Below are 18,849 nucleotides of genomic sequence, written 5' to 3'. Positions count from 1 at the left end.
CACCGGACTTTAAACTATAGTAACTTCATGATGTAAAATTTTATTGATTTTATATAACTGTGACTTTTTAAAACCTTTGTTACGTCTTCATATAAGATACAAATTCATTGCTACATACTACCATATTATTGTTATATCTACTGGGATGCTCACTTATAAATGGTAACAAAAACCCAACTAAATTACTATTTAAATTATTTTGTAAATTAAAATAGACATAAAAAGGAATTTTGCTTAGACATACTGATTCCTTCTGTATGGAGAGTGTCTCATTAGTTTAACAATATGTAATTCACACTTAAAATCAGTTTGCTTTTTGCCAGCATCCTTTTATTTAGACACTGAAAATGCAATAACTGTCAGAAAATGGAAAGGGGAATACAAAGTACAGTGAGTAAACACAGGAACTCTTCCATGCTTAACATGTACCTTGGCAAAATATTACAAATCATTTTTAGAAGGCTGAAGAATCAGTAACACTAACAAAAACATGCTCAACAGTATCAAAAGCGAAACCAAAGGCAGAAATATTCAATACAAAAAAAAAAAAATCCATGTTTTTTTTTACTGACAAAGATTTTTATTTGCAGTTCTGCCAGTCTTAGCTTAGTGGTAATGAAACAGAACAAAATATGAATACCAATTTTTATATGATAATTTTTGCAAGACAGTGAAATGTTAGAGAGACAATATTACAATTTATATTCAGAAGAAAGAGAAAAAAAACAACCCTCACCATCACCACTTTTATTTCATTAACCAGAAAAAAAGAGAAAAAAAAAATACACAAAGTTAGTACAACATATTAGCTTTCTTGTGCTACTTTTTGGTTGTCTTGCGAATCAGTGCCATTCTCTGGAACAACAAAGATAAATTCATTAGCCATAAAACACAAATATGCTTAAGTACAAAAATAACTATTCTGATTTTCCCAAATGAACCAAATCCTGACATTGTTTACCTGTTTGTGAGCCTCTGTAGTACAAGCTTTCTTGAATGGTCTGATTTCATCTGATCCATAACCTGGAATCCACATGTTCCACTGACGCTCTAGAGAAAAACAATATAAAAAGCAATCAGCACCCAGGACTTTAAACACATATATTAATTTTCATATGAATATCTAAGCACAGTAGAATCCTTTGACTGAGAAAGATATCTATACTGGCAATACATTTCTAAAAATATTTAAAAAAAAAATGTTTTCCAGCAATTTCACTGTAAATATTAATACCCTTACATTATTTGGCAAATGACATGGCTTTGAATTTTTTTGTTCAAAAATCTGAGGAACAAATTCTCTCATTTCTTAAAATATGAAGGATTGCAATTCTGCCAAAAAGCCATCAGAAACTTACCTAGATGTAACTGAACATCTTTAACCTCCAGCGTATTAGATTTGCGATGACGTGCCAGCTGACATGCTGCTGTCACTACGCTTTCTATGAAATCATCTGCAATTTGAAGCAGCATCTGAAAAGAGTTCCACATAAACAACTCTTAAAACAGTTCAAATAATGGGGATGAGAATAACTTTAGTTAACAACAGAAAATAACATGTTTTCTAAGTTTCTTAAACTATTTATAACATCTTCACAGAAGTTCTGTATAAATGTTGTGAGTTTATTTATTTGAAGTAGACAGATGTATTATATCACAAAAATATTTGCCAGCTTTTATCAGTTATATCAGTTTGCTTCATCAGCTGATCACAGGTCTACCAGGGTAATTTCCAGACAACTACACAATAGGGTGTCATACCTGATGCTATTGCTTAATCTAAATCCAAAGATTTATTCCACTCTTGGTGGATTTAGAAGCAGACAAGTGATGAAATAGACTGATATGGAAACAGCATCAACAAATTTAAGCTTTGGTAGCATTGTCACAGGGGTCGGTCCTCATGGAAAACAGTGACAAATTTAAAACGTTGATGGTTAATATACAATGACTTGTTCAGCTGTATCCCAAACATAAACATTTTTAAATCAATGATGAAAGAAATCTCTTAAAACAAGGCCTCTGTTTGAGTAGCAAGTATGTCGGTAGTCAGATAATTTCTTCAGTTTCCTGAAACTTAACGGGAAGCTGACATTTGTTTAAAGGTGTTGTGTTATTCTGCCAATAACACAACATAAAATCACAACAAATACCCAAAGTACCCCTTAACGTCAGCATTGAATTTCTGACAGACCTCTTCAACGTCTTCATCCAGTTGTTCATTGGGATCAATTTCTCTCACGAGGTCTTGCAGTTTCTTCTTACTGAGGACCTGGAAAAAAAAGTAGCATATTTTTTCTAGATTAGCAAAGTGATTATTTACTTGCTATTCTGTTAGAAACACATAAAAGCTGTCTTTAAAGTGGTCAGTATTCCTTTGCATATTTTCTTTCACATTCCAGCAAAAACATTTTATGTCCATGTACAAATAATGTCTGCCTTTTCATTTACTTCTTATTTACTTTGACAAACTATGAAAAGCCTTCCTATTAGCAGACACAAACAAAAAAAAAAAAAAAAAACGAAAAGACAATAACTATAGAAAAAGAAAAAAACACTAACCTGAGATCCCTCCGGACTACTCCTGCCTGCAGGACCTGAGGTCAGACCCTTCACTATTATTGGGGTGCTGTTAGCCATGATGGTGGCCACGGGTAAGGACGTTGGGAGTCCTGAATGACCGTCTTGTACCACAGATGTGATGGATTAGTTTGTATAGACACTGCCACCTACAATCTGCATCACGGAAAGAAATGATTATGTAAATAAAACAAGTCAGGTCTAAGTTAGTTTGCAGCATACAGAGGTTTATGAAGAGCATTAATATTTGTGCAGTTTTGTAGTAATAATAACGATAGCAGTAATATAGAAAGGACATCAATGACTTGTTCTAAAATGATAAATAATTCTAGTTGATTTGCTTTGTCAACAACCATACATTCAATTAGCTCTACTTTTTTATGTACTTAAAGCTAATCATAGCTTAGCCGTGAAAGAACGCTTTCGGGGAAAAAATCCAAACAGAGACGGTTAACCCAAACTCAATACATAAAGCAACGCAAAAAGATAACAACTGACAGCCTAATAATTTCAGTGCAAAGACAAAGCACGCAAGATGCCGCTAATATCCAATCTGTTTGTGCTAAAAACAAAAGCTACTGTCGATTTTGACGTTAGCTTCATTGGCTAATATTAGCTGCTAACGTAGCGGTGGGGACATTATGTACTTTATTCTTTGAATTAGTTAATATATTCAACCTTACCAGGTTAAATGAAGATTACCTGTCCATTTTAATTGTCGTAAAACATACAAATTCGTTAGAAAAAAAACCAAACTCTTAGTTTTAATCCAGACATCCAAAATCAAACCACCGAGCTCTCACGGTACTTCCGTTAAGCTTCTGTCTGTTTCCTGTGTCATTTAGTCGCCTTTGCTCTGCCTCCTGCCGGACATTTTCGGGAACTACATCAACATTCTAAGCTACACTCGAAGAGCGCTTCTAAATTTGTTGGCGGAAGTCATCGTTCTTTCTCTTGCACATAAATAGCGACACATAAAAGATCTAAGCATGAAAGTCATGGCAATATAAATGGCTGATTCCACCTAAAGTGTTTAGTTATGATAGAATTTATAGAACATGTTTATTATTAATAATAATACTGTAGAAGTTGTCATCTTTATTATTGATTTTTTTTCATTATGTGATCTACTGTCTATGCTTACTAACGTATTCAATAATTATTTATCTTAAAAACTCCAAGTCTCTTAGATGACGCAGTTTGCTTCATGATGTGACAAAATTTATTTCAACTTCTGCTTTGGCCAAAAGGTCAAGATAAATGCAGCGTAAAATGTTGGCTTGTTTGGTGTTACATATCACGCATAAACGCCACCAAAGCATGTGAGGGTTAGTTTCATATTCTGGCGAAGAAACAGAAAAACACCTAAATGTGGTAGGCGCGGTTCCGTTTGGATACAACTGACGCACTGAGAATAAATGAAGATCATTGGAGCAGCGGCAGCTGCTCTACTGTTCACATAACAATTGCGGGGTAAACGCACATCAGCTTAATATGAACCCTGAGACATATTAAGCTGTCTCGGCTGAATAGGTAAAACTTTACCTATTCAGCCAGATTTATTTTCGCTTTTAAAACAAAAATAATGAATAAGAGCTTTTAAAAATTCAAACTGTTCTGAACGCACTTCCTGAAAAAATAGAAAAAGAAAGCCACGCCTCCTCTGTGATCTACTAATACAAAGCAAACTTTCATTTCTGTTTAGTAGCTGCGCAGGATCTCAACATTTGCTTCTCAAACGCTGAAAAGCCTTTTCTTACAGCCATGAAAGCCCTTCTACTCGTTGCATTGGTGGTCGTGTTTTATGGCACTAATGGTAAATATGTTTATTACGTTTCAGTGTTTTATGTTTCAATGTTTTACATACAGTTGTAAAAGAGCTTGGTGTGTTCTTTTTTTACTCAAGATTTGGAGTTTATTACTCAAAAAGCCCATATTTTATAGTCTATTTAGCCTTATAAATGTCTCAATTTGTTGTTGTCTAAGTAATTCTTTCTCTTGAGGAAATACTTTGTTTTCTCATCTGTCTCTCTCAAAGACAGAAACTTGTTCCTAGATATCTTGAAGGTGAATACTTTATTCTTTTATGTGTACAGAAGGTCATGTTTAGTTCATAACAGTAGAAAATTTTGCAAAATATTGTCAAGCCATTAGAGCCTAAGGTAGTTTAAAACTGGTCAAACTGGTTTTAGGTCATAGTATCAACAGATACAGGTTTCAGGAGGAGTGCGATACAGATCTCAACAATGTATTGCAGATTGGTAAAATGTAAAGTCACAAGGTGATTGGATCCCCATTGTGTCAACAATGCTTTTATTCATCCAAACTGTAATCATTAACCTGCATATCTGTTTTTTGTGTCCATATGCAGCAACTTTGATCATCAAAGGCCCAACTGAGCCGATTCTGGAGGGCGAGTCAGTCACACTGGAATGCCTGTACACAGACTCTGACCTCAATGTCAGCCAGGTTCACTTTGAGTACCTTCCTCCGGTGAGTTGTGGATGCTATGTGAGTGGGTGGATATAATATGACCTTGGGGTGTTTGCCAAAGGCTGAAGGAAAAAACTGGACCTTGCAGATATGTAATTTTGCTGTAACAGGCAATATCTCTAAGTGTTGCTGAAACTGTTCAAACATGTAGTCAGTCATTAAATCAGAGCAAGACAAATGTTGCAATTGCTCAGGGGCTCCTACGAGAAAAAATACTGAGGACTTAAATATTAAATAAATAATATAGTAATGCTAATTTAATCTTTTATGTCACTTGTGTTTACACTTTAAATGAGACTGAATGCACACTGTAACTGTAAATGGATCAACTCCTACATTCCTTGCTGTTCTAAAATTGCTAAAATGCTTTGCTTTGTCCTTCCCTCCTTGGCTTTCTCGAGTCAATGATAATCTGTTGTTTTTTATACAAGGAAGTCAGCTTTTTTTAGATTTCCCAGTTGGAAATGCATCAATAACATCACCTGAGGTCTGAATTGTGACTGGGGAAGTTAGAGTTTTCAGAGGAGCCTTAACTTCAATGTTCAGAAAGTTTTTGATATATGTATACACATAGTACACAGCGAAATCTGCAGGTATAAACTGCTTATGAATACTTCAGATGGATTGATCAATTTCTGCTGTTTTACAACTTGCAACCAGAACATCCTTTACTTGGTGATTTTCTAAAATCCAAGCTTTGCCTTTCAAGACAAATTAAAATAAAGAATAATTTAGACGGGGTAAACTGGGAGCGAGTCCCACATCCAAATTCAGTTTAAAGCCTCGGCTCTGTGTAATGTTACTCAAGAATTGTTTTGCTTTCCAGACAATGTACAATGTTTCACCACTGAAAAGTTCACTGAACTCAGCTCAGTCAGGTGACAGTCTAATTTGTATGTGTTTGTATATGTTTCCCCTTTGTTTGGGGAATTTTCCAGTTGGAGAACAGTTCAAACCAATCACTTTCATTTTACAGTAAGGTGTCATATTCATGTCACTTTTAGATTATAACCAAATTACCATCAAGTATAGATTGATATGTAAAATGTAAAATTTAGCAAAATATAGTGATGCAGATATTGCACTGTGTGAACAACTCAGAAAACGTTGCAGCTAAATTTTAAAACAGGTTACATTACATGATATTGTTTATTGAACACAACCCATTTTTATTTGACCTATTTTAGAGAATTTTTTGAACGTTGCCTCTGTAAACTGAGGCAACTTTCTGCTTTGAAATCAGATTGTCAAACAGGCGAGGATATGCTTGAAAATAGGCTTTCTGCTCTGTTTTATTTTGATATCTGAGCTGATATGCAGATATTTTTTTATTAATTTACCACTGAAACATTGTGGTATGAAGGTTATCTTATTTAATTAAACAACTATGATTTTGCCTGTGCTAAAATGATATATTTTCAACCAGCTTTGCACAAATGAAGACTGAAATGTCTCTCTCTTCAAAATAACTAGAACTCAGTCAGGTTTGATGGAGATTATTGAAGTTCCACAGATTATTGTTTGAAGACAACCAAGAATCTGCTTGACAAAGCAATTTACATGTTGTTCAAATAGTGTGATTTGGATCTCAACTAACCAGAGCATATCCTACCACATGTTTGTTGTGTCTTCTCCATAGTTTGTGAGGTACAAACGGGGATTCTTGATTCTAACCCTCCATAAAGCCCAGATTTGGGGAGCACATAACAAATGTTCTACCAACAGATTCTCCCCTGATGTTTGCAGCTCCTCCATAGCTCCTTTCACTGCTTCTCTGGTTAATACTCTCCCTGTCAATCAGCCTGTCAGCTTAGGTGAAATATAATGTCTGAAGAGGTTTACACTTTTGCCACACTCTTTCCCTTTCCTTTTAAAATGAAGAACGATATGTTCAAAGTTCTATGTTTTATGACCTAACATTGGTTTAAACCTATCCCTACAACATCAAAACTGTTATTTGTGTTTATAGTGCTTCATCATCCAAGTAAAATGTGCTGATAAATGTTTGTGGTTAAGACCATTTATAAGGCACTGTAAATATTGTAGTATATCTGAATTTACACATACTATTTATAGTTGTCTGGTTCACAGACAGTTTGATTATGTTGTGATATTCTGAAAGATAAAACATTCTTGTCTCTTTTGTTTTTTCTTTTCTCAGTACCAGTACTCCGTGAGCTTGTGGCGTAAAGTTTGGGGGTCCAGCATGGGCAGGTGGTATTGCGGAGGGGATTATTTTTACGGCGAGGATGAGGAGAAAAACGGACTTCTTCGTATTCCCTACCCAACAAGGTTCTCTGGGGTGCCCTTCCGTTGTGTGTCAGACAATGAAAACACAACTGCTCCAGACAATGCGTCTGAGCCGCTGACCTTCAAAGTCCAGTGTGAGTTTCTTGATTGCAATGGGAGGGTTTGGCTTATAGATGCAGTTCTCTTAAACTGGTCAATGAAATTTATAATCAAATGTAGCTGTTGCTATTATTAATGTTTTACAGAAGTGAGATACAGATCAAATTATTATGTGACGCAAATTAATTTGAAGTTTCACTCTAGAAAAAAGGAAATATGAAAAATTGTGTGTTCCATTTCTAACAATGAAGGACACATGTCATCCTATCACATACGTTGTTGGCTATGTAGCTAAACAGAAGGTATCTGAAACATATTCCCTCATGTTGGCAACTACCAGGAGGTAAATACAATGGATTCCTCTCAGTGAGCAACATAAAAGATGTATTTTGGAGGCTGCAGCACTCATAACACAGCACATGCTGAAGATCTAATGCAAATGTTGTTACCCAAGAAGGGTGGAGCGATTTCATTATGTGCTCTATGCAAATAGGGAGGCACTGCACTGGTCAGGCTCCAGTTTAAAACTACAACACCAATGTGGGAGAATTGCATTAAGTGTCTTTTGTGTAGCTGGCCAGGATTTGTCCTCTCTCTTCACAGTGGCCATCACATCGACCCTGATGCTGTTTGATCAGCTCTGCAGCCTCATGGGAGGAATCAATAAGAGGAAAAGATTAGAATGAGCTATAGGATGGAAGGAGGCAGAGAGCTGGATGGACGTGGGCCATCTATTGAAATGGAAGAGAAAATGAGCCATTATTCACAACACTGCCTCTCTAAAGACTTCGATAAGATGAAGCCTATCATCGTTACTATTGATCACTCGTAACAGTCAGCATCTATTGGAGGCCACATGATCACAACTTTTCTTAAAACATCTGAGCTTTTTCCAGACGCTAGTCCAGACAACATATGTTTAGTCACCTCCCAAATACTCAGACAGGCTACCTCAGCATGCATTGAATTAGTTGCTTCATTAATGTTTCATCATGATGTCTCATCTGCACAATGTTTCCAGATATGAGAGAACTGTCAGTGTCTATGGAAGGCTATACCAGCTACCTGGGCGTCCCGCAGGACCTGAAGGTGCGGCTCGGGGATGATGTAGAGCTGAAGTGCTCGGTGAGCTCGTCAGAGGAGCCAAGCTACTACTGGCAGAAAGAGGTGAGAAAACCTTGAATATACACACTGTGCTGGTGTCCTCATTATACTTTTGGAAATTTGTCAGTCTCTCTCCTCCTCCCATCTCTGGATGTGACCTCTTTACATTTTTGTCATACCCTCTTCCTTTCCAGCCTCACCAGGTCTCTGCCCCCTTCTTAGCTTTGTGCAAGCCTTCTGTTAATTGTCTCTCCTCCTCCAGCACATCTCTGTTTCTCTCCCTGACTTTCTCAAGTCTCTTTAGTCTCCCCTTACTTGCCGTCTCTCTCTCTCTTTCTATCCTCTAAACGAAAGGAGTTCTGTGTTTAAGTGACTGGTTGGCTTAGCCTCGCCTCTCGCTGGGAATTGCAAGCTTGCCCACTTACAGAGGATTAATAGTTTAATGAGGTCTAGACAAGAACCAGTCAACCTGAAAACAATTATGTGGATAGATTTCTAATTATTTTTGCAGTGTTTGGTTAACTGGCATTGAATAATTCAGCTAGACTACTGAACTAAGAAAGTGTTGCTGAAAGGAAAGTAAGATGTCTTGCTTTAAAATGCCAGAGTGACAATTGGCATGTAGAATAAGACAGAGCTCTCTGACTAATCACATTTTTGAAGAACACGGGTAAACAGGTGATACACCTCGTACATGTGGTGGGTTTTAAAGGTACAGGCTGAGAAATTTAGCATTTTGGGGTTTGGTGCCTCTTATTTTAATCTTCAGATTCTCTATGGGGCTTATGGGCCAGTCAAAGCAAGTGATACCTCAGACATTGAAACTGCTGTTGGTACTTTTAGACAATGTGGACAGGTGTTAAGTCTTTGCCACTCCATAGCCATTGGTAATGTTATCTTTGTTTCAGGGCTTGATTATGACATTTTATAACACTTGCTCTGACTCCAGCTGCAGTCCACACCTTGTGATTATTTCTTCCTCAATCCTCTGAATTATGTGGTTATGCTAGTTGATTGTAAACCACAATTAACCTTTGCAAAAAACTGCTGCCAGCTTCATTAGCAACAACCATTTGGGGCTTATTCTTCTTGTTGAGAGTATTCATGACTGCATGAGGGGGAAAAAATGTTTTTATTAATCTTATGTGACCCTAAATCGAATTTAAGATTTTCTTTAGTTGAAAGCCATGGACATTAAAATTCACACCAATAATTGCTTGAAATACATCTATCCCTCTTTGTGTAATAAATCTATATAAATGTTTAAATCTTTGGTTGTTTTGTAGTTTAATTTGATTCTAGTTTCACTATTATTTTGTATTGGTTTCTTTTTTCGGTTAAATCAGCCTATTTTTCTTTAGTTCTGTCGTTTCTTAGTGATTCCAGTTTATTATGTTTATTTTCGTGTCTAGTTATTTTTAGTTACTCTAGTTTAATTATGTTTAGTTTGATTTACTGTTAGATTCATTTCATAGTCCCTGTGAATAAATTACGAATAAATATTCTTCACATCCCCTATCTACTCTTCCTCAACCCCTGTGCTACTTTCTCAGACTCTTTTCAGTCTGTCCTCTGCTCTTTCCTGTCACACCTGCGATCACTGTCAAAACACTGCATGTTGTTATATGTTAAACATGTTCTTATACAAAAAAAACCATGACATATCTACAAGTTAGCCCTTGCTGACAATGAAAGATAAACCTTTTTTTTATGTGTTTAAAAAACTAATTATTTTTGTACAAAGGACTTCTTATGTTGTTCCTGCATCACTGTCAAAAACTGTTTCCAAACCCTGATAATATTTGGAAGGGCATATATGTTTGCTCACTTTCCTCATTTTTGTTTTCATTCTCAATAAGTTGGCTCAGGGTTAATGCTTGTTAAAGGGTCATCACTAATCCAGGTTTTAAATGGATTTACAAGTCCAAATCCAATTCAGTGGACTTGTCTAGGCGCTAATGCTATTTGTCCTCTACATGATCTCATACAGGGCTTTGAGATTTTTGTCATTATCTGCCAACAATGCTCCACTGTCACTTTTAGTGAGGAGTAATAATCTTAGAAAAGACAGGCTGGTTTTGTATATATCAGCTTTTAGAAAAATCACATTCAGAGAAATAAAATAGAGTCATAGAAGTGTCACTATTCACACGTGATTAGAGGTAATTTTTCTGTAAACGTCTATAAAAACCTCTTTGTGTGTTTGACAAGAGTGGATGTCAGGCAGAAAGCGTCCCAGTTTGACAGACAGCTGGTGTGAGCGCTTTGGCCCCCAGAAATGACAGCAGGACAGAGGCAGGAACGACATAGTGCTTTTGGGCGCCAGTGGATTTGCATACAAAATGCTTCTTTGGCCAGACCTGGCCTTTATGGGAAATCCTCTTAATTCAGATCCATTCAAACTGAAATGGACTTTCTTGGCAGGAACTGTAGCTCCCAAGAGCCAAGTCATTTGCATGGTATAATGTTTTTTCTTTGTTGTTTCTTTTTTCTTAACCCCCTCTTCCCCAGTCATTGTTCTTCCAATCCTTGTGTTTGGCCTATTATTTGTCTTCCCCCCAGGTTAAGCTCTACCTCATAATAGTGCTGCTATATTTGTGTCGACAATTCATGCCGCTCCCCTGCCATCTCATTATGTGTTGTGTTAACAGTGAGCTCTTGCAGCATCATTCTTCATGGATGATGCTGTTATCTGGGTTATTGACTTGTGTCGATGTAAGTTCGCTCATTGGGATTACTGCTCAGGTAAATAGAGTTCATTTAAGACTTTTGGGACAGCTCTGAAAAATTCACACCAGCAGAACTTTTTTGTATCTCTGTCTCCATCAGAGTTTCAATATTTCTTTTAGTCTTGCTCTAATTTACTATGTCCCACTGCTCATCCCTCTGCAGAACACCAAAAATAACTACTCTGTTCTCCATTACCACGTTTTCTCTCATATTTTTCTCACTGTTTGTGTTTAACATCCCTGAGTTTCCTCCTTGTTTTTCTCCTTTGTCAGGGAGCATCAATTGCTCTTAATTTGTATTCTTGCAGGGTTGAAAACAACCTGACCAATAAAACATTCCTTTTCTTAAAACCTCTTTTCTTTCCATTTATTGCAGGGTAATGACTGGATTCTGCCTTCCTCTACACTCACTCTGAAGAAGGTGAGCGAAATGGATGAAGGACAGTACACATGCATGGCTACACATCCTTCTGTGAAGTCCCTCACCAAGCAGCGAACAATCAGCATCACCCTGCTGCCCGGTAAGTTGGGTGATCGTTCCTCGTTGTCATCCTAGCCAAGTCCTAAAAGTTTTTTCACCTCTTCCTCTTTCTGAAGAAAGACTGGGCTTTTCTTCACAACTGCATGGGGAATTCACTTCTCAACAGAAATCTGTGCTAATCTATCAGTTCTTCTATCAGCCACTTAAATGTCACAGTAAAGGTCAGCTCATGTGGATGTTCTTACATCATGAGACAGGCACAAAAAAGTTTTCTGTTTCATGTCCATAAATTTATGGGAACCAAAGGAAAGTTAGGCTTTCATACTGAGGCAGAAGAAAAAGGATGTGATGCTCCTCAGAACCTCCAGAGGTACAGATGTTTACCGAAACTCCCTACATTACATGTGTGAGAAGTAAAACTGCATGCAAATGCCATTTGAGATTGTCACATATGATGACAGAATATACCCCACATCTAATAAATATTGTAATAAACTGCAAAAATCAAAAGTGCGAAACTTTAAAGGAAGCAGTTATTATCTTTCAATTTCTTTTTTTCCCTTTTGACGTAATTATTAGGTTAAATTCATTAAATGCTCAACTCAGTCGATTTTGTTCTGTAGTTTACAGGTGCATGTGAATAGATTCAAATATAAACATGAAGTAAATAGTTAGTAATTTACAAAAGTGAATATTCATTTGCACAAAATAATATATATATTAAAAGTTTTAAATAAGTGCAAAATATTACATACAACCAATAAAATGTTTTAATTAAGAAATCTAATGTCTACACAGTAAAGAGAAATACTATTTCCATTATTGTAGAAAAAAATGATGACTTTCAACAAGGAGGGTAAGCCACCAAACATATTTTCTAAAGAAGGATTATGGACACGGGAGGTTTTATCAAAAAAATGCAAGTGGCAAGTTGAGTGGAAGGAAGAAATAATAGAAAAAGATGAATAATCAGTTGGGATAACCGCAGCCTTGTGAGGACTGTGTAGCACAGCCCATTCATAAAGATTCATAAAGTGTGGTTTGTGGCTGGAGTTAGGGCTTCACAAGTTGCCCCATACAGACATGGAATAATAATCAGTGAATCTATTGAGCATGGTTAAAGGAAAAAGATAAAAGGGATAACAATGTAAAGCTGAAAGGCCTCCTTAACACCTCAGCAGAGTTACAGGCTTTTGCCTCATTGATGTACTAATTCATGCAAAGCAAGCCCCATCAAATTAATGACTGCTTATTATACAGTACGTGAACATGCATTTCAGAAGACTGGGACTTCTGTATTAAAAATCCTTTTTATTGGCATTATGTAAGTTTTATAATCATCTGAGATACTAAATCTTGGGTTTTCATTAGCACATCAGTCTGTGTGAAATGAATCTATATATATCAAGACTGACTTTTTGAATAAAATTAATTCATTAAATTAGCTATTTGGTGATATTCCAATTAATTAAAATGTTCTGAGTTGGTTTCTCAGTCATTACAGATGTAAATAGACAGTGTGTACATTATTATGTATTCCATTAATGTGACATACATATCTCTGTCTAATTTCTCTTTCTTTTTATTACTGATAGTCTTTCTTTGCTTGAAACCAGGCAATAATTTTATTTGCAACAATATATCTAATCTAAAACCAGACTCCATTTGTCTTCATCATTGTTATCACCGACCTGTCTGTTGATAATTATTGATTTACTGCAGTTTTATAATTTACAACCAATAGAATTTATTAAATCACTGGGGTTAAAATAGTGTGTTCCAGTTTGAATCAATGAACACTGCTGCCATGAGTCATTGGTGATCCTTTGTATGTCTGGCTATTTCTTTGGAGTAATTATTAAACTCATCTCTGCATATTGGAATTTTATCTGGTCCTCCCTGATGTGTTGGTGAGATTTCACCACATACCTCTGTGGTTCCTTTGAAGGAGTCCACTACATCAGCTGCACAAACCTTAGCCAAACATTCTCCTTGTGACTACACAGCAATCCTCTTACCACACTGTATGTAAGAAGACAAATAATTTTTTTCCTTCATTTTTTTTTTAAGCATTTGTTTATTTTGTCCAAAGCTGCAAAGACCAGCTTCAGAAAAGGCAATTATTTTGACTTTATATGTAAACTGGAAAATGTTGGAATAATAATTTTAAAGTAGCACAATAGTACATAAGTTAACTATTAGGTTAAGATAAACTTAGATACAGATCCAAACTGGGACAGCTGGTGACTCTCAGAACTTACAGAAATTCCTAATCAGAAAACAGTCTTAGACTCCTTGAATCTCTTTAGATAGGGAGCCTGTCTGCCAGGCAATTAACAAATTCCTGAGCATGGTTCAAAAGTTCACTAGGATCTTAAAACTTTTTTATAAATAAATTTATCTATATTAGAATTAACTATATTTTCTTTAAGCATGTTTTTAATTAGTTACTTATTAGATCCAAACTTATAGTCATTATTTAGCATTACATTTTGTGCAAGCTTGGTTAAAAATACAAACTACTTTCTTGTGAAAACATTTTGAGGCAGAGATAGCGCTGCAGCTGCACTCGTATATCAAACTGGACAGCGGCTGGTACGAGAAGGTTTGCCATATATATGCTTTTGGGGCTCTTTAGCAGGAGGTAATAAATTAACATTAAGACAGCCCACACAAAGGAAAAGAACACACCTCCTAATGCATATATTTAAATGAGGAGATACGCAGTCTATAAAAAATGGTTTGTTTCACAGCAGAAGTTGGAATCTCTTTGTGCTGAGTGAGAGTTTCCCGAGGATGCATCTTCTTATTCTTTGTCTTTTTTTACTCAGTTCTTTGTCTCTGTTTTGTAATGTCTTGGACTTTTGATAATCTAGGTGAGATGCTTATTGTAACATTCTTCTTGCATTGATTTTCTCTGGATAAAACTCTGAATATCTGAAGTCTGACGTCGTATGATTGCTCTTTTCTCTCTGCACACGTACACAGACACAGGAATTCGGGACAAAGAATTAATTAACGAGCTAAATCAAGTTATTCCTCTTTTTAATTCTTAACAAAACCCTGGAACATCCAGTGTATAATCTCCCATTTTGTAGAAATTCTAACAAGCAGACTTTGTACAGGTCAGTGTGATGACTTGTGTGAATACCTGACATGGTCTCTCATGTATTCAAGCAGGAAGTTGCCTGGAGATACTTTTTGCCTTGAGGCATTATGAGGTGTGCTGATTTTAGATTCTGTGTCATGCACGTTTCCCTTCATGTCTGTCCCACAGAGGATGCTGCCTGGTATGAGACTACTAATGGACGACTCTGGTTGATGACCTCCGCGGCTGCAGCGTCTCTGGTCGTGTTCATCCTCTCTGTGAGTGTGTTCCTGTGCCGCAGGGCCAAGCGGATCAGGAGCAGCAAGGGCCCCATGTAAGGAACCGTTGTTGGCATTTTTGTGCCTCCTTAATTTCTAAACAGGCGTCTTCACATACTCTAAAAGCCTCTGGTTTTAAACAACACAATTCAGATTAATTTTCCTGCCAAGTCAGAAATAAGTCAGCTGCTCTCAGTCAGAAACAACCAATCAGAGCCAGGGGGAGGGTCTTAGAAGTGTCAATCCCGCTTGTGATATGTTATACTGTCATGACATGGTCAGAGATTTATGAAATATGTAAAAAAATAATAAATTAATTAATTAAAAATTACATAGTTTTATATTATATATTTTAATAACTGGAACAATAAACAGCATGTCCCCTCACACTCTTTGTTTTGAGATAAGAATACATTTTTGATGCCAAAATTGGAATAATTTTGCATTCCTTCATTTTACCTGTGATTTTAAGATGCCACCTTTCCAAAACAACTTGCATAATAATAATTAATTAAAAATTACATAGTTTTATATTATATATTTTAATAACTGGAACAATAAACAGCATGTCCCCTCACACTCTTTGTTTTGAGATAAGAATACATTTTGATGCCAAAATTGGAATAATTTTTGCAATTCCTTCATTTTACCTGTGATTTTAAGATGCCACCTTTCCAAAACAACTTGCCAGGCATTTTTAATGTCATGTTCAGTGTTTGTTGCATTTAGCTTAAACAAAACTTTTACAGAAGAGTTAGCACTTAATGTAATCCCAGCACATAAAAAAAACAGAATTGTTCAAGCAAGCATTGACGGATTAGACAAACTGGTCCACCATACACCCATTTTAGGTGTTAAATCCTTGCAGAATTGGGGAATGACTATTTTTCCTCAATTGTTTTTTTCCTAAAAGTCCCCAACTCCTGTTCAAACATCACAAACACTGCATTTTGAAATAATCATGCAGTTTTTTTTGCGTGCATGTATTCAGCTCGCTCTCTCTTTAACATGCCCAGATTCGTTTATTTGTGGAAGAACTAGATTCTGATCATATAAACAAAGCCAGTAAAGAAGGTGATTTGTTCAGCTGCTGTCTGCCTCTTTTTCACAGGAACACTTACTGAGCCACCGCTTTGAAATCACTTTGGTTAATAGGATCTTAAATCATGTTTCAAAAAGTGATGGCTAATATGTCTTTGAATAGAGGTGAATGTGTGTGTTTATTTACTCAAAATTGCTTCCCTTTTTATCCACAACTTGGATCTCCCTCTTTGCAGTTTGCCTTTATTATAACTAAAGCTGCAATATTTCATTTTGTCATGTGGCAGAACAAAGGCTATTTCATGTCCAGAGTTTCTGTTTGGTGTCTGCACCTTTATTTGAACCTGCCGTATGATGTCGGCTATGTGTAAGCCAGCCAGCACAACCCAGACTGAATATTAAAAATCAATCACACGTCGAGACTCTCAGCTACTTTAGCTTTTATATTGGTTAACCAGCCAGCCTCATGAATTCTTAATACAAAATCCATCTTATAAGTTATAAATAAATGAATTTCATCTAAAGCTTACACCTTCCTATTGAGTTCTTCATGGTTTCAAGTAAGAAGGAGTAATTTCTTATTATGGCTAATATTTATGGAAGGAATCTTATTGGAAAATCTGACACCTTGCAAAAGATTACGGAGAAAAACGTCATGTCTAATAATTGTATTGTGCTTTTTGTGGGAACAGAGTTAATCTGAAGGCAAGCACTCTTCTATAAGAATTAAACTGATTAAACTCAGATTTTATCACACCTCTGGTTGATTTTTAAATGTCAAAAGGAAGAACACGTTTGATGCTTTGAATAGGACCTTTAAGACCTTAGTCTGTCTAAGAAGGGGATATAAAATAGGAAATGGAAGAAGGTTACAGTCCGTCAGAGAATCCACCATCAATCACATCAATGTCCGTTCAGAACAAAGTGCCTTTTTGGATCTGATGCATCCCGCTGTCTTATGAGAGACATATGGCTGTCTCTCTGGCTTAGAGACACAATAGGACAGATAGGACAGCTCTGCATGACAGTGATATTGTTCTCTGTTGTTACCTGGAAGTTCTTTACTTTGGATTTTGAAGCATTTAGTCAATGTAAAGAGGGAACAAAGTTACTACAAATTGTACTGAAGGCTGAAACACAGGTCCAACCACACCTTCACTTGAAATAGAAAACAAATGTAGCATGCAGTGTAAAAGAGATTCTTGTCTTGGATAAAGATTGAAGTTTGGTCAACGCTTTTTTTCATGTCAGGAAACATGGAGAGCGGACATTCAGATGCAGGTATAATAATGTTGCTGCAAATGGAAAAAAAAGACAACCTTCATTATCTGGTATTTTATTTATTGAGGTGAAAAGCAGCTGGAGGTAACTTTCCAACAATTTAGAACATCAGATAACAGCCATTGAAAGGAGAGTGCTAGTTTAATGAAAATATATTTGGTAACTCATGGTTAATTTTGTTAAAATAATACAATTAGGATGGCAAACTGAACGTTGCTTGCTAAACTCAGTTATTGTGACCCACTTGACCTCATCTGTGACCTTTTACATATTTCTGTATATTAGAAAGAAAAGAGTTTTACCTGCTGTTATCTGCTTTCCAAAACCATAAAAATGTAATATGAACACTTTTTTTCTTACTGTATGAACAAAAGTTGTATCCTTCATGCAGATGTTTTTCTTGACTGTCTTCCATGAGTGTTTCTTGTGAGTATACAAGCAGGTGTGTGCAAAGACACTCAAACAGCACAGAAATGGATAATTGACTTTCATATCTACAGCCATGTGTGCCTCCAGCGTTTTGTTACAGCCTATAATTTCCTCACTTATACTTTTTGAGTGCCTGCTGCAAGATCGATCCAGTGATAATCGTTCTTCTCCGTCTTTCACTGTCTTCTTCTCCGCAGTGATGACCACTCTCAGAAAAAGCCTATCTACAAATCAAGTGTGGAGTCCCTTCCCTCCACCAGCGCGGACAAACAGCCGCTGGTGTGAGTGCTCAGGCAAGGCTGCAGGATGAGAAAGTCTGAGCAAGAGAAGAGGAAGATGAAATCGGCAGCCACAAGGGGGGAGCAAAAGAGGGAAGTGAATAGGGTGAGGTAAATGGGGATATTGGAAGACTGTGGAGAAAAAAATCGAAATCAGTAACAAGCTGGGTGTAAAAAATAAATAATGAAACATACTGAGGGGCAAATGATTGCTTTAGTGATGCCGTAGCAGCTTTGCTTGTGAGTGCAGACTGCAGTTATGTATCTCAAACAGAACCGTTTGGCAATTTTCTTTTCATTTACTCTGCAGTAGGGAAAATTGTAAGCTCCACCTTTGCAAAAATGAAGATTCTTCTGCTTAAGAGGTGCAAAAACTCCTTGTACAATTCCTTCCTTTTCAGGTGTAAGCATAATTGCTCAGCTGTTTATCATAAATGAACTATTGAGGTGATAAGAGAATTGTTTAGTGTTGATTTGTTTCTGTTCCCAATAGAGGAACAATCATAAACTACTTGGGAAAGGTTATTATAATCTCTTTACTGTGGCAGCACTCAAGCACTTTCATCTTCTAATACTGCACTTTTGGATTTATTTGACATTAAATGGCTTTTAAAAATATTATCTACCCACCTCCAGTGTGTCATTGATTTTGCTTCATTTTAGAGGTATAAAAAAGATCTGGGGAGTATTGACAATGTGGCGAAGGCCGGACATGCAC

The 18,849-nt window shown here is 36.4% G+C and overlaps 2 protein-coding genes across 3 annotated transcripts; one reads left to right on the top strand and one right to left on the bottom strand.

The window, feature by feature from the left end:
- Positions 1-304: 304 nt before the first annotated feature.
- taf12 (TAF12 RNA polymerase II, TATA box binding protein (TBP)-associated factor) lies at positions 305-3,415 on the bottom strand. 2 transcript variants are annotated; one of them, XM_055047326.1, is made up of 6 exons: positions 3,283-3,415; positions 2,563-2,736; positions 2,195-2,272; positions 1,359-1,473; positions 962-1,050; positions 305-855 (listed from the first exon to the last, which is right to left on the bottom strand). In XM_055047326.1, the coding sequence occupies exons 2-6, from the start codon at positions 2,638-2,640 to the stop codon at positions 820-822; spliced, it is 396 nt and encodes a 131-aa protein (XP_054903301.1). In that variant the 5' UTR covers positions 2,641-2,736; positions 3,283-3,415; the 3' UTR covers positions 305-819. The 2 variants fall into 2 exon arrangements, with proteins under 2 accessions (XP_054903301.1, XP_054903300.1); XM_055047325.1 differs by having other exon boundaries at positions 3,264-3,413.
- Positions 3,416-4,259: 844 nt separating this feature from the next.
- si:ch211-79k12.1 (uncharacterized protein LOC568891 homolog) lies at positions 4,260-18,749 on the top strand. Its single transcript, XM_055047322.1, has 7 exons — positions 4,260-4,396; positions 4,952-5,073; positions 7,235-7,457; positions 8,444-8,589; positions 11,632-11,776; positions 15,014-15,158; positions 18,051-18,749. Exons 1-7 carry the CDS (start codon positions 4,345-4,347, stop codon positions 18,136-18,138), a joined length of 921 nt encoding a protein of 306 aa, XP_054903297.1. The 5' UTR covers positions 4,260-4,344; the 3' UTR covers positions 18,139-18,749.
- Positions 18,750-18,849: the final 100 nt, after the last annotated feature.

The sequence above is a fragment of the Poeciliopsis prolifica genome, unplaced genomic scaffold, assembly GCF_027474105.1.
Source record: "Poeciliopsis prolifica strain line A6 unplaced genomic scaffold, Auburn_PproV2 SCAFFOLD025, whole genome shotgun sequence".
NCBI classification, from domain to species: Eukaryota; Metazoa; Chordata; class Actinopteri; order Cyprinodontiformes; family Poeciliidae; genus Poeciliopsis; species Poeciliopsis prolifica.
The sequence above is the reverse complement of the archived record's forward strand: the minus strand, read 5'-3'. Positions and strand labels throughout refer to the sequence as shown.

Bases quoted from the DNA above. Each gene is read 5' to 3' on its own strand.
- taf12 (XM_055047326.1), bottom strand. From the start codon at position 2,640: ATGGCTAACAGCACCCCAATAATAGTGAAGGGTCTGACCTCAGGTCCT. The intron at 2,273-2,562 runs GTTAGTGTTTTT...TTTTTTTTCCAG, and splicing joins GTAGTCCGGAGGGATCTCAG to GTCCTCAGTAAGAAGAAACT. The intron at 1,051-1,358 runs GTAAGTTTCTGA...GTTTTTCTCTAG, and splicing joins AGATGTTCAGTTACATCTAG to AGCGTCAGTGGAACATGTGG.
- si:ch211-79k12.1 (XM_055047322.1), top strand. From the start codon at position 4,345: ATGAAAGCCCTTCTACTCGTTGCATTGGTGGTCGTGTTTTATGGCACT. The intron at 4,397-4,951 runs GTAAATATGTTT...GTCCATATGCAG, and splicing joins CGTGTTTTATGGCACTAATG to CAACTTTGATCATCAAAGGC. The intron at 7,458-8,443 runs GTGAGTTTCTTG...CAATGTTTCCAG, and splicing joins GCTGACCTTCAAAGTCCAGT to ATATGAGAGAACTGTCAGTG.